At 46.4% G+C, this 15,494-nt stretch overlaps 1 protein-coding gene across 1 annotated transcript in view; it reads left to right on the forward strand.

Annotated features, from left to right (window-relative positions):
• The window catches only part of LOC146869367 (phosphoenolpyruvate carboxykinase [GTP], mitochondrial-like), a 92,005-nt gene extending 76,718 nt beyond the window's left edge, over positions 1-15,287 (forward strand). The window contains exons 4-10 of the mRNA XM_085653069.1: positions 726-929; positions 1,543-1,730; positions 1,945-2,107; positions 2,269-2,487; positions 6,245-6,382; positions 8,375-8,470; positions 14,507-15,287. Of these exons, the coding sequence (XP_085509195.1) occupies positions 726-929; positions 1,543-1,730; positions 1,945-2,107; positions 2,269-2,487; positions 6,245-6,382; positions 8,375-8,470; positions 14,507-14,961 (1,463 nt within the window). The 3' untranslated portion in view covers positions 14,962-15,287. The remainder of the gene's footprint in view (positions 1-725; positions 930-1,542; positions 1,731-1,944; positions 2,108-2,268; positions 2,488-6,244; positions 6,383-8,374; positions 8,471-14,506) is intronic.
• Positions 15,288-15,494: the final 207 nt, after the last annotated feature.

Consider the following 15,494-nt stretch of genomic DNA (forward strand, 5'->3'; position numbering starts at 1 on the left):
ATTTATAAAAAAGGCGCATTTTCTGATCTTATCCATACCCAGCCATTTTACAGGCTTGGAGTGCCCCATAGATTATGCACACACACAATAGGAACCCTGAGTAGCTCCAGGTTTTAGGTGGAGTGCAGCTCCTTCATATGGAACACTCTCACACTACTCGCCTCAAATGCCTTTTTTTCCAGCAGAGTTTGTAAGCATAAGAGTAGCATAGTGCCATCTACGCCGAGCTTGAACATTGACGGTCTTTTGCCATTTTTGCAGGAAAGTCTTTAAGCATAGAATTAGTTGGTGCCATCCACGTTGAGCTGAAAAATGGCAAAAGCCTTTTACCACTCCACATACTGCCCATCATCTCCCTTTCTTATTGAGGGAGGACAGGAAAAGCCATGTGCCAGTGGTGCTTGTGGATTAAAAGTGATGCCTCTAGTAACCTATCATTAAATGCTGCATACTACATATGATATCATTTGCTTTTTCCAAGCGAATTATGAAATTAGAACAAATTCGTTGTAATAAGAACATCTGTGACCGTCGATCGCAGGGAGATTATTTTCTCTCGAGTTTACCTCTGACTCCCTTATGTTTTCTTTCCATTTTTAATAACACCCTACTTTTTAATCTTTCTTTTTCTCACACCAGTGAAACGCTGTCTCCAATCTACCTGATTATAACTTTATCCCCATGTATGGTAATGCTCCTTGCATTGTATCATGTCTGCCCCATAGGTCGCACCATGTATGTGATTCCGTACAGCATGGGTCCTATTGGATCTCCCCTCTCTAAGATCGGAGTCCAGGTCACAGACTCGCCATACGTCGTTGCCAGTATGAAAATAATGACACGGATGGGGTCCCGTGTGCTGGACACTCTTGGGGATGAGGAGTTTGTGAAGTGCCTACACTCCGTGGGACGACCCCTGCCATTGCGAGGTAACTAAGTAGCTTCATAGCCATCTGCGATGGAGCTCCAGTCCGGAGAGCCAGAGGTCCACTAAGAAGTGGTAGCGTATCTCCCATCCGTCCAACGTAGCGTTTTCCTTGATATGTTGAGTTGGGTTTTTTCCTGATTATGGACAGAAGAAGCAGTGTGGCTTGTTGTGTAGTTTTGGGGAGAGCAGTGGATTATCAAGCAACTGGCTGTGTGAAGTGTTACACGACTGTGGGGGCTGTGGAGTATTGTGTCGCTTGGATGGTATTTGAGTGTCTTGTTTAGTATTACAGGGTGTGGAGTGGCCGATGGGAGTGTTGTATTGAATGGTTGGTTGGGAATGGCTGGAGGGTGGAATAAGTTGTATCCCATAGCTGGGTGGAGACATTTGCTTGCGACTGGTATTGGAGTGTCTCCAGAGTGGGGGTTCAAGGGGACAAGTTTGAAGAATTCCACCACTGACCAGCATCGCTGGGGAGGAGTTTCTTTAGTGTGAACAAGCGCTCGTATGGGGGGTTTGAGGGCATGACATGTGGGCATAAGCTTCGTTCTTTCAGCCTGGTCAGACTGTGCTTTTGAAATTCATGTATATGGGTCCCCTTGCCTCCCACAAAGCACCGCTTACCAATGGCTGGCCTTGTAATCCCGAGAGCACCCTGATTGCCCACGTGCCAGATCGGAGGGAGATCTTCTCCTTTGGCAGCGGTTACGGCGGCAACTCTCTGCTCGGCAAGAAATGCTTCGCACTGCGCATTGCGTCCCGCATTGCCAAAGATGAGGGATGGCTGGCTGAGCACATGTTGGTAAGTACAGCACAAAAATGTGAGAGGGGGAAAAGGGCCAGAGAAGGGAGGCATGGGAGATGGCCATAGGATGCTCAAGGCTAAGCGATGATGGGTTAATCACGCGCTAGTGAGCAGAGTAAGACCGATGGGAAGAATGACTGGCAGAGCTGGGCATAGAGAGCTGGACTGGCTTCATATTTTCATAAATGTCTTTCTCACCAACTTCTTCCAGATTTTAGGAATCACGAATCCCCAGGGACGGAAGAAGTACATTGCAGCAGCTTTCCCCAGTGCCTGCGGGAAAACCAACCTGGCCATGATGAGCCCCTCCCTGCCTGGCTGGAAAGTGGAGTGTGTTGGTGATGACATTGCGTGGATGAAGTTTGACGCTGAAGGTGACCATCCTTCCTACAAGCGGCTCTCTTCTGCTAGCTTCATGTGTGAAACCTCCTCTCACTTCTCTCTCTCGACTTACTCGTTCGACACATCTGGATTTCCTTCCCTGATGCTCCCCCTTTCATCTCCCCCTAACCCTTTGTTTCCGTCTCCTCTGCAGGGCGCCTCCGAGCCATCAACCCTGAAAATGGCTTCTTTGGCGTAGCGCCAGGTACCTCCATGAAGACTAATCCCAATGCCATGAGGACCATGCAGAAGAACACCATCTTCACCAATGTGGCAGAGACCAGTGAAGGTGGCGTCTACTGGGAGGGCATCGACGAGCCTCTGCCTTCCGGGGCTACGGTCATGTCCTGGCTTGGCAAACTGTGGAAGCCGGGTGAGTGCCTTTGAGGGGAGCAATGGAGGATTCCCTTTAGTAATCATATCATGGCTATGCCCCCTGACTTGTGGCCCTTTTAGTCTTTGTTACAATGCATACAGGCATACTCAAATCCTGACTGCCTAGCAGGGCTATAGCGCACAGACCCGGTGGTCCGTCAAGCATGTCCCCCTCACCTTTTGTATCCGAGGCAAAAGGGAACTGTGAGATCCATCAAGGAAATAGAAATGGTCTGTCCGGTGTGCTCTTATGGCGCACACACACAAAGCCTGTCCGTTTTATGCGGAATGACAGATGCAGCGAAGACCCATTGACCATTCCGCATTGCATAGTGTTACAATGAGACAACATGACACCATGTTTAGTACTTGATGTAGACATTCCCTGGGAGCTGCTTGTCTCAAGTTAAAATTCTGACCAGGCTACCTTAGTTTTCCAGCCTTCCATTATTCATGAAATAAGATGAGCACTGGAAGGAATGCAGTCTTTTCGCTGTGTTCACTCCTTTCCTGTGGACATCCACAGTGGGTGCTCTAACCTGCTAACTCGGCACAGCCACATTTGGTATGTTCCAAGGACATACTTTTTATATTTCCAAAGTGCTATCACTGTCACTCTTGCAAGAGAGCTATCTCTGCACAGCTTGCACAGGGACAGATATGGCTAGTACGAGTCAAAGGTATATTCGCCCCACCTGCTTCTAAGACATATCCTTTTTAGTTTCATGTTTCCCTAATAGCCTTTACTGAATGATGTGTCTCCACCTATATCAAAAGTACTGTGGCTGTTAATTTGTAAACGTTGATGTAGTAAACTGTATCAAAAATATATTTACAGCATGGAGGTAATCTATGCTGAAATGCTCAGACCAAGTTTAAAGTTAAATCCCAAACACCAATTATCCCTGTAGCAGTTATGATACAGAAAACAACATTTTCTTGGGCTTCACTGAAGTGCTGTGACTTCCAGTGGCATACGTACTTCTGGCTGGGCTGGAGTGACTTTGCTATACTCAGGATGGGGGGGGGAGAAGCCCATTGACGGCTGGCACATAGGATATCTGAGACTTGATGCATTTTTCTGAAGAGATGAGATGGTTCTCACTGGGGCCCGTGTCCACCTGGACGCCTGGGCCAGATGTGTACTTGGGTGCTGAGATTTGTGATGCTCGGGGATCCGAACTGTGAGGGTCAGTGGTACAGTTGGGAGGCATGGAGAACTGGGTTCGAGGCACATCGAGAAAGGGAGTAAACCCTGTGATAGTTATGACACCAGAAACTAGTGGATAATGCAGGGTAAGAAGGGACATGTGTTCCATTTTTAGGTCTCGCCTGAGCCAGCGCTTTAGCGCTGCTCTGGCGAGAGCTTTAGTAACCGGGGGGATTTGGAAGTGCAAACAAGTGCTTTTCAGGCCTCCAAATACAGTGCATGTGCGCCGGGCGCGCTCACCATTTGTCAGCCTGCCGATTGACTTTTGCGGCGGCTTTGATGTTCTCAGTGAGCCGCGCGGCCACTGAGAACATCAAAGCGGCCGCTAAAGTGCTCACCATTATCCCACTTCCTGCTTGTTTTTTTGGGCTTACACTCTCCATGCCCTCTGGCTCCTTCGTGCTGCTTTACCCTTCCCTCTGCTTGTGCTTCCTATCTCCTCCCACTCCTGCTGTTCTTTCTTTTTTTTTTAAAGTCATTTTACTAAGCGCCAACGTGAACTGAAGGTATCAGAGCGTTTTACATGAGCACCAGTTGCATTACAGACGGACGCATTCATTTTCATGGATGTACAGCCAGTAGGTGTGCAGGGGCGGGGATCTCATAGCAGCGGTTCTCAGAATACTGTACAGTCAGTACAGTGAGGCTCAGTTCTGCAAGCCTCTCGCCCTGTTGCTCATCTTGCTGCCAGCCTTTCTTCGAGGGTGGCCTTCAGGCTCACACACCTCGCACCTAGCCACAAACCACAGAGGTCGAGCATCCTTTGAACTGGTCTCTAATTAAAGAAATGACCTAGAAACCAAAGGCATTTCACAAGTCATCGCGCCGCAGACCATGCGCACGTAGAGTACTGTAAGCACACGGCTCCCAAACCAGGAACTTTATTATGAGATCCGCCTTATATTAGAATGATTCAATTCAGACCTCTCCGTTTCGGACCGGGTGAATGTTTTAGCGATTTAGCAGGCAGACAGACATTTGCATTTCTTCAATAAAACAAGAGCGAAATGGGCTTTGACTCATTAAACTAGGGAGGTCCGCCCCTTAACAAGAAAATCCATGCTTTAAATGGACAGTTATTAGGTAGCTGCACTTTTTAATTTGAAAGTCACAGTTCCGTATTTTTAACTAGCAAACTTTTAATGATAGCGTATCTGCACTTCTACGTTGCAACCAGGTATCCTGGGAGTCAGAGTACCTGAACTTTAATGTTTAATTTTTAATCAATGACTGAATTGATGACGTGTATGCCCAGGTGTGCCACACTTGTTGTGTTGACACCAAAAGCTCCGGGGGGACAATGCAACCAGTATTCAAGCATTAAAAAAATTAAATGCATAAAAGGTTAGACAAGTAGCAGGAGACAAAATATGCAAAATGGCCGTGATGCAAACAAAATGAAAACGTGAGAATGACATCTATCCAGGAAATGATGCATGGCTATAGAGGGAGTTTTGTTATGATTTGACTGATTTATACTTTTTTCCACGCACAATACATATAAAGGTCTCTTGGCGGGGGCTTCGTACTTCCTGGAAATAACATTTCAAAGGAGCCAGAATTACCGGGTTTTCTCTAAAACATATCAAAGCAGTCCGGTTCGAGGTTTAGTGCTTCAGGGAACGCTGAACCTCATTTGCCAGATAATCACCGATTGCGAGTAACCCTTCTAAGAAAGGGAAATTACAGGATCCTATTGCACAATCCATCTGTGTTGTCAGGTTTCGCCGGCACAGCGCTTGCGCAGTACCCATGGCAAAACAGCCGGTTTATGTGTGCAGGTCCGTCATGATCCTTTTCCGAGAAAGACCTAAATAAGCAAATTTGTGTAAATGCATGTAGTCTGTGTGGACCTGGGGAACTGGGTTCGAGCCTCGGTAACGACGCTGAACATCCTGTGATTCTGGGCAAATCACTTAATCTCCCTGTGCCTAACCAAAATTAATGTGTGTCCTCATGTAACGTAACTGGTGCTATGTAAAGCACTCTGATACCTGATTGGATTTGGGTCAAGTTTGCGCTATATAAAACTCTGCTAAAAAAAAAAAAAAAAAAAAGAGCTCCTTTCAGGGGGAGTTCCTTGGACTGTCAGATCCAAGCTGCACTCTAAAGGATCATTTGTTACACGCCCTCATCCACTCTCCCTGTCACCGAGCCACCTTTCACACTCCTGGGCGACATGAAACTTTAGCAGACACCGTGGACCGCACAACATCTCAAAAATTAACACGCATTGGCATAGCCAATAGGTCTCGTTTTTGGGACCTTTGTAAGTATTTAGTTATGCAGCACAATATCCTTGGTGCAACAACACCAACTGTTGCATGGCTAAACACTTATAAGGTCCCAAATGCGAGACCTATTGGCTATGCCAATGCTTGTTGGTCATGGAGACCATTCTACTTGCAAGGTGGAGGGGGCGGAGTGTTATCGTCACATAGTCTCAGGGATGCTTGATGTCTTCTTCTCCCCCCCCCCCCCCTTTTTTTTAATACATTTTTGTTTATTTATATTAACCCTCAATCTGTTCCCTTCTGTTTTCCAGGTGACAAGGAGCCATGTGCCCACCCAAACTCCCGTTTCTGTGCTCCCGCAGGGCAATGCCCCATCATGGATGAAGCCTGGGAGTCGCCAGAAGGAGTGCCCATTGAAGCAATCATCTTTGGGGGCCGGAGACCCAAAGGTAAGTCCAGTTAGTGGTATACATGAGAGAGGGGGGCTAGTGATGCCATCAGATGCTGATGAAAGGTGATGGAGCACTGCTTGTGGAGGAGGTAGGGTGATCTTTATCAGTGAAATAGTACATTTCATAGGGTTTTGCCCATCTTGCTTCATATACGCATGGAGGGTATTTGATGCCCATAGGCATTCACCATTGCTGATAACCCGAAATACATGAAAGTTGTTGAGAAATATATAGCCACCATTGCTAACACCAGGCTTGGAATTTTATTGATCTTAGCCTTTTTTTTCCTTTTTCCTCGTTTGTACTCTGGGCCTGAGGCTTCACTGCCTGTTTTTAAAATTTTTATTTTACAGAGTTTTATATAGCCCGAACTTGACCCGAATCGGGTATCAAAGCACTCTACATGAGCACCAATTGCATTACATTTTTGTTAGGCAAAGGGAGATTAAGTGATTCGCCCAGAATCACAGGATGTTCAGCGTCATTGCCGAGACTCGAACCCAGTTCCCCAGATTCGAGGTCGACCGCCCTAGCCGTTAGGCCAACTCCTCTCCCCTGGAAACTTTCACCTCCATTTATACCCCAGGCCTTGGGATTTACTGCTCCTAGGTCTTCACCTCCATTACGATCTTCCTCAGGGGGTGTTTATAGAAGATAGTTTTCACCTCCAGTGTTTCTTTTCAGTGCATACTATTATTCAATAAAATGCGGGGTCATGGCGTTTTTTAAATGTCTATTAAAATCTTAGAGGGTATATTCTGCCTATTGCTTTTCCCATCATTTATATCACCATTATACATCCTTCGGGATTAGAATGCACAGCCCACAGCATTTCAGCTCCATTATTACCACCCAGGAGTGGTAGTAGCGGCTCCTGGTGGGAGTGCTGCGGAGCGGTGAGGCGGGGCGGAGGGGGTAGAAAACCATAGAATACGGCCGAACGGAGGTAAGTACATTAATAAATAAATAAAACAAATCACATTGCGCACGCCGCAACGCCAAATGTGCGTAATGTAATTAGTTTTATCTATTTATGTACTTACCTCAATTTGGCCGTATTCCGTGGTTTACTACCCCCTACCCTGCCCCTCCCCCGTCCCGCCTCACCGCCACGCAGCACTCCCACCAGGAGCCACTACTGAGGAGTGGGAATTTATTACCTGTAGACAGTCACCACAATTATTAGCCCGCAGGGCTGGTTATTTAATATCCACAGCCATTCACCCATACATAGCTCCATGGGGGCAGGTATTTACTGCTCATAGCCTCTCTCATCACTTGGCTCTCACTCTCAATACATGGCTGTTTACTTCAGTAGCTTTTCCCCTCAGTGAATACCCATGTGGGGTGGATCTTTACTTCCCACATGCAAGCCCCACCCCCATATCTTTGCCCACGATCTTCCAATTATGGTTTTATAAATGGGATTTGTGGTGAGCTGGTTATCTTGAGGCGCACCACTTATTTAACATGGCCCTCCCTCCATTGTCTCTGTCTCCCATGTCACATCGCACATGAATCAGGTTATGACCTCATCATCTAAACTGCAGAAGTAATCTTTCCATTATTTGTATTCCAAGTCATGTTGTGGGTCCCCTTACCTTGCTGCTTAAAATGATCCCTGTGAATCTCGGGGAAGTCCACCCTGGAGCCTCAGGACCTGTTGAATCTTGCTTTTGGAAATGCCTTAAGTAGTGAAAACACCTGGGGCACTATTTGGGTATCTGGGACACATTCAGCAGGTCCCATGATCAGTTTCAGTCTGTGATGACTTCATCTTGTTCTGCACATGCTTGAAACTCAATGTGGCCCAGTTATTAAACGCAGCATATCTGACAGTGGCATTTTTATTGTGGAGCAGTAGCTTCGAGGTTTGCTGTGAGGTACCACTTAAAGGCCACCGCCTAACTCTCAGGCCTCCCGCCTTACCCCTTAAAACCCCATCAGTTTCTTTACGGTGTTGTGACCTCTGCCATCTTTCACTTCTAGGAGTGCCTTTGGTGTACGAGTCGTTCAGCTGGCGTCACGGGGTGTTTGTCGGTGCCGCTATGCGATCAGAGTCCACGGCAGCAGCTGAACATAAAGGTAAGACCTGTGCCAAACCCAATCTGCATTTGACAGCTGTGGGAATGCCTCCATCGACTTGTTTGGCAGAAGCATGGGGAGAGTCACCCAACATGGGGCCTTTGAGAAGTGGATGCCAAGTGTTAAGTGCCTTTCAAGGTTAGAGGTATGCCAGCCCACTCATTGTGGTCCGAAAGTAGCTTGGCAGAGACCTTACCCAGTGAGGTCTGAGATGCAGGATCCTTGCCCATCATGGCTTCACTGTGAGTAGTAGGGTCTGCCTATTATTGTGTAAAAAATAAAAAAAAAAGCAGATCAGCAGCGTTAACCTAAGATGGGGTGTGTATGTGTTTGACCTCTACGTAACCTGACACGTGTAAGGGCTGTATAGTAGTTACATCCATTACTGGACATGAGCTAGGTCTCTAGATGAGGGACGTACAAGAGGCTGTTGGGCATTTTCAGCATGGTAGGCATACAATCAGTTTTAGAGATGCAGTCGCTCTACAAAGTGGTGGGATTGAATGGTGAAAGGCCAAACCCTTGAGATGCCATGGCTAAAGATAAACCCTTCTGAGGTCATGAGCCTGCAATTCAGGGGTTACTTGCCTGTGTAACCTGTAACGATTGTCTGACTGTTAGGATTTCACCAGGCCCTTGCTCCTCATGATGCATGAACTACAGACCACTAGGGTCTATAGAGGCGATGCAACAAACAGTTTAGTATAAACGCTCTCTATTGTCTTTCTCACTGTAGTTTGTCATTTGTACACTTTTTTCTCTCTATTTTTCAAAACTTTACACACATCTAGATTAAGGACAAGATTTTGATTGGGGCTTACATATTACTCCCTTTGAGCTAACAAATGCTACCGACCTATAGAGGCAACACTAGGCAGAAACTCATTGACCAGTACGGAGAACATAGGACTACTTTATTTCATCCTGTCAGACTCAACTTTTTAACCTTGGCGAAGGTAGCAAAAAAGTTATAAATAAACTACTGTTTATCTCCAGGTGATCCTCAGTCACCTCTTACAAGCCCTTTCTACATATCGCCTAGGCAACCCATCCACTAAGCGCTCCATCTTTGAAGCCTGTTGGGACTTGCTCAACGAGGAGCAGGACCAGAGGGTGAAGCACTCATTCTTAGTGGGTGAGGGTCCTTGTTATCTAAACGTAAGACCTCCATGAATTTAGGTAGAACACAATTTTCTGCACTACACCCCAAGGGAATTTACACTGCGTTGTTTGGTTATTGTATCTGGCAGGATGTATGGTGGATCAATTACATTCCTCTCCCACCCCCTTTCTGAGTGTTTGAATAAAGATAAACCCAGCCTCATCCTGAAGCAAGGTCAAATGGATACATTTGCGAAGTTAGATGGCATAGCACCGATGGACCCCGGGTTTGGCTGTGTCACAACAATGCAGGCGCAAGCCACCTTGACTCATCAGTCTCTGCAGAATTCATTAGGTGATGATCCAGTTCTCATGCTCATCTCCATAGATCAATATTAGGGAAGTGGGCATGGCTGTGGTGCTCCCCCACCAGGATCGAAGAATACGGTGAATCGAGTCAATGAAGCTCAGGACTGAATATCCAAACTTGAAGTGGTTAAGGAGGTGCAAGCCAACAAGTCTGTATCTTCTAAATAGATGAAGTAGAGGATGCAGCGGGACGAGCCTGCCACATCAGTCTAAAATGCGTGGGCTTCGCAGAGGGTGTGAAGGGCAATCATCCCGAAGCCTTCCTAGAGCCAGTGGCGTACTCTCTCAGATGGTTGGTGTTCTTGTTTTGAGGTAGAGCCTGATCATTGATCCAACAGCCTCCTGCAGAGATCACAGTGGGGTAAACTTCAATTGAGTGATATAACTCATTAATAACAGACATGGCACACTAGACTCCAATGGAGGACTTTGTTGCAGCTGCTTTGTGACGGCATGTAGCTTACATTATGCATGGCAGCACTGCCATGCCTACAACCAATAATACGCCTTTTTTTCAAGAGTGCACAGATCCATTTCTAAGTTCTATTTGTTTTAATTTTTTTTATCGAATGTGAGAATGGTAACCGAGGTAGACATTTTAGCCACAGGGCTCTCAAAGTACACCCCAATTGACTAAGGACTAGAGGGAGGGGAGGCAAGGCTCAGCAAACCAACATGTAACGACTTAATGCTTGGGGTTAAAAAAACACTAGTCTTAGCAACACTAGTCTTAGGATGGCCCTGCAAAAAGAAACCGAGAAATTCCATTGACTTAACAAAGGTTCCATTGATTCCCCAGCAATATTATGGAAAGCATTTTAATCCGTAGTGAGAGGCAGGGCTGTAGACTACATCTTGAAAATAAAACATGGCAAGCAGGAGGAAATCTGTGCTGCAGAGTTGGTACTCCTTAACGTGGAGGGACTATACAGACAGCAACGCCACTGAGATGCTCCTGCTTGAGATTAAGAATGGCAAATTGCAGTATCGACAGCTTCTCACAGAAGAGGCCAAAATCTGTGGTTATTGCCCAAAGCCAGTTTTACGACCAAGATGATAAAACTGTAAACTTATTCTACGGACTGGGGACTAAAAAGGAAAATATACACCATTTCGTATACACCTGAAATACGGAAGGGCAGAGAGTAACAGACCCAGCAGCAACCGGAGCACTGAGTTCTAGCAGGGAGGGCGCTCTCAAATAGTGTTACCCTGAGGCCTCCGTAGCAGATCTTTAACTGAAGAGCCTCACTGACATGACGAGCGACCCTATTGACTACCCCATTACCGAGGAAAAAGGTGACTGGCGCTATTGGGCAAATGTCCTCATAGAAAGCCCTGGGAACTAATGGATTCTCCGTAGAATTAGTAAAGTTACACTCCAGCATACTGGACCATATCTATTGACCACGCACACAGCTGCAAGGGAATTGGGTGAGATACCGCAAGACTCCATTGAGGTGGACATAACCACAGTGCGTAAACCTGAGTGTCCAGTCAACTGCTGCGACAATTTCATTTATGTTGAAGCTATAATATATGTGATGTCACAAAAGTCAATGTATATCACGACTAACAGCACTATAACCATGGCCTGGTACTAGCAGTCCTTCAGATAGACTTTGACAAGACTTTAATAATCTGAAATGGGAGCACATTTTTGCCCTCATATGACTGAATCCAGGCTAGGTCTTCCTTGCATACCATAGCTGCATTGTGGCTGAGACTAGCACTGAGCTTAACCGCCAACCAGATACATTTAGCACCTGTGACAGGAATGGGTCAAATTAGAGACCATGCAAAGTGCATGGTCTCTGGTTTGATCCGCTCCTGTTAGGATTGCTTAGAGAAGTGAGGGTACCATTTTTATCAGGAGAAGTGTGGAAACGCATGGTGATAGGAACTTGTGGAACACTACATATTCCGGAAGTTTCTCTCAAAGAAATGTCAGGGAAATAGGTGATTTTACCCAAAGTTTGGGGTTTCCATGGCATTCTGAGTAAGAAAACTTAGTGGGAGCCATGCAAGTCACGCCAACCTGGACTCCATTGGGTGTTTAGTTTTCAGAAATGTCTAAATTCAGAACGGTTTCCTGGTTGTTGGCTGACCCAGAGTCCGAATAGTGCTGCCATTCAGCATGGCAAGTGACGGGAAATTGGGATTTAGCTCAATTGTGAAAACCATATGCCAAAACTACGCCTAAAAGAATGCAGATTTCCTTTTGCTTGCCATGGGAATGCTCTGGTCCTCATGGGGGATCAAATAATGTTCGGGGTATATGATGTCAAGACAGCCCCCATCCCATTATTTCTTTAAGAAATATCCCTGGCATCAGTGTGCTTTCTGCCAGCTCCCGGGAAAGATTCGGGGCAAATTCTCCAGTCGTCCCCCGGAAAGGGGGACACAAAGACTTCTGGGTAGTCTCCTGGGTTGGAGGCTCATAAGGATGCCAGGGCTTACTGCGGGTAACTCCCGCCTCCAGTTACCACCAGACTTCAGGGTGGGGGAGTTCTGCCCCCAATGGGGCCAGTAGGGTATAAACTACTGGGCCCTTTCTGGCATGTCCTGATTCTTGGGCGAACCGGCCCGAACTCTTCTCTTTTAACAGGGGGTCTATGGAATAGTCAAGCTGCCAGATTGGAACTGACCTGGTATTGTAAATCGGTCTTTGACGAGGATCCAGGCATGGCAGATTTTATGGCATACTACCAAGCGTTTTACTTAGCGGTCATTACTGACTGTATGTTTGTTACCGTGGAATACTCTGAGCGAGCTTTGGGTGATGAATGGAATAACACCTATACATGACATCTGTGGGGGCTGGGTGGGGTGGGTGTCAGCAGTGATGATCTACCAGCCACTAAGATAGTACTGGTAAGAAGGAGAGACACCTTGCATGCCCTGGGGTGGACAAATAAGCTAACAAGAGAAACCCATCCCTGTGCAGGGATACTCCCAACATAGTGTTGCAGCTGTTGAGGGTTTCCAGGGCTGGGGTGTACTTGACATCTTTATAATAGGGATTGTGGTCAATTGTAAGTCTACAAATTCATTCACAACCGTGAGGAAGGAGTTTGGACTTTTATAGCCCCAGTTCTTCTGCTGCTTACAGCTCCGCCATGCACTGACACTCTACCAAACCATTCTTGAGGAGCTCCCCCAATCCACCCATTAGTGGTGAAACTCACCATGTCTAAACTCGCAGATAAAAAGATAATGTGAATGTTTAAAGCAGTGGTGATGCATACGCCAGGCACCTTCTCAGTACTAATAGAGGCATAGGAGGCTTACGTTGGTCCCTTGGATGTAGTGGAGCGGCTTACTGCACTGATGGCCACTAGCCCAATAGCCATATCGTCAGCCTACAAGCTTATCCAATTTAAATATTCACGCCATGTATACTTCACAAGAATAAGACTCTGGAATATTGGTAGATACTCTCTCGCAACAAACCCCCTCGCCCCTCCCACCCCATCTCCCCCCGCCCAACATGTATGAAATGTCAGCGAATGGTGACTTTCATTAGGGGCTTCTGGGATGCAGTGCCGGAGTTACTGACAGCATATTAGGGCACCGAGCAGTCCTCAAGCCCCAGCCCCCCTTGTGCTACTAAACGGTCTAGATTAAATGGATTTAAACAGATGTTGCCTTACTTTTAGGGACCTAGACTTGAAAGACGCTAAAAGGGAGACTGATCGGCACAGGAGGGAGGCGGAAGCTCTAAGCCTGCTTAAGCAGGGATAGACAGGTGCAGAAAGCTAGAAAAAACAATAAATGAGGCTCAGAGCCACCCACAGAAGCACAGCAAATGGTGGGAAACGAACAATATCGAGATGCCTCCAACTAATGCACTCCATTGTGTTTATAAATGTAGTAATTGTTCTTGCTATGTTGCACTTTGTTATATCCAGTTTTATATGCTGTGTATCTAATGTCTGCTCTCTGTGTCTATGGTGTCTGTGAGGTGATGTAGAACCCTGGTGTGCAGTAGATGCCACCAATCAGACGGAGGAGCTCAGAATGGCTAGGCCTGAGCTGATGCCAACATGCTTCTGGTGGGGTGCTATTAAATATAACTTCCCTCAATAAATCAACTTAATGCTACAATTGCTTTGGACTTCTTTACTTAATAACCTACTTCAATCCACTTTTACGTACAGATAGGACTAATGTGCTTGGTACTCGCAAATGGGGGGATGTCACTGTTCCATGCCCCCTGGCATTTTGTTCTCCTGTTGATTGGTACATGAATAGCTAGTAAAACAGTTTATTAAACAATGAAGTCTAAGAACTTTGTAACAGCGCCCCTAAGGAGTCTCGGAGTGGCCCACTCAGAATGGTGTTTTTGAGATATATGGTAGCAAAGCCACCATGTTATCATTAGGAGAGACACACCGGATGTAGTGTCTTTGAGAGCTTTTTCCTAGTTGGGGTCTGTGAGAGCCACAACTCAAACGGTCTCTAAGAACTATGTGAGTCTGACCCAACATGGTGTCTATAAGGACTTGGCAACGTTACCCAAAATATACAGCTGTTTACCGTCTTCCCTTCTTTCTTGTCTCCCAGGGAAAGTCATCATGCATGACCCCTTCGCCATGCGCCCATTCTTTGGATACAACTTTGGCCACTACTTATCACACTGGCTGAGCATGCAGAACCGTCCATCTGTCCACCTTCCCAAGATCTTCCACGTCAACTGGTTCAGAAAGGACTCCGAAAACAACTTCCTGTGGCCCGGCTTTGGGGAGAACTCGCGAGTCCTGGACTGGATCTTCCGACGTGTGGATGGCGAACCTGGTGCCCGGGTTACACCCATTGGTTATGTGCCTGCAGAAGGAGCACTGGACTTGCAAGGGCTGCCCCCAATTGATACAAATGAGCTCTTCTCCCTACCCAAGGGATTCTGGGAGCAGGAGGTAGGCGAGGTCAGGCACTACCTGACTGAACAGGTGAACCAATACTTGCCTGGTGAGGTAGTTAGTGAGCTGGACGCGCTGGAGGAACGGGTGAAGAAGATGTGAGTGTCTGAAGGAAGAAGGTGCAAGTCTTTACTGCCTGGCTGCTCTGTTAGTGAGGGAGTAATGGTTACACTCCTACAAGGGGTGAAACTGTGAAACATTCCATTGTTTACATGATTTTTTAAGGACAAAAATCTGATTATTTTTCAGGGAAGACACTCTTCATCATGAACCATAGACAGCTTTCTGTGGGGAGGAAGGAGAGGGAAATAGGGATTGGGTTGGGTCTTTCCGGTGTTTTTTGCCTTTTAACTCTCTTTGTACAGAAATAAATTGAGGGAAGTGTGTTTTCTGTACTTGTTGAAGAAAAATAAAGAACTATGCTGTGAGTTTGGATTACTAGACTCAAGTCTGTTTGCGAAAAATGTTGGAGGTTTGTTCTTCTGTCCTATTGCAATAACTGGTCACTAAGGAAAATCAGTGTGGCTCATTCATTTAGCAAGGTATCCAAGAGACTAAGGTTATGTTGCACTCCAGTTGAATAACCACATTACTATATTTAGGAGTTTGACTCTTTGGGAGCACCCACATTGACA

The sequence above is a fragment of the Triturus cristatus genome, chromosome 1_1 (assembly GCF_964204655.1).
Source record: "Triturus cristatus chromosome 1_1, aTriCri1.1, whole genome shotgun sequence".
Lineage (NCBI taxonomy): Eukaryota > Metazoa > Chordata > Amphibia > Caudata > Salamandridae > Triturus > Triturus cristatus.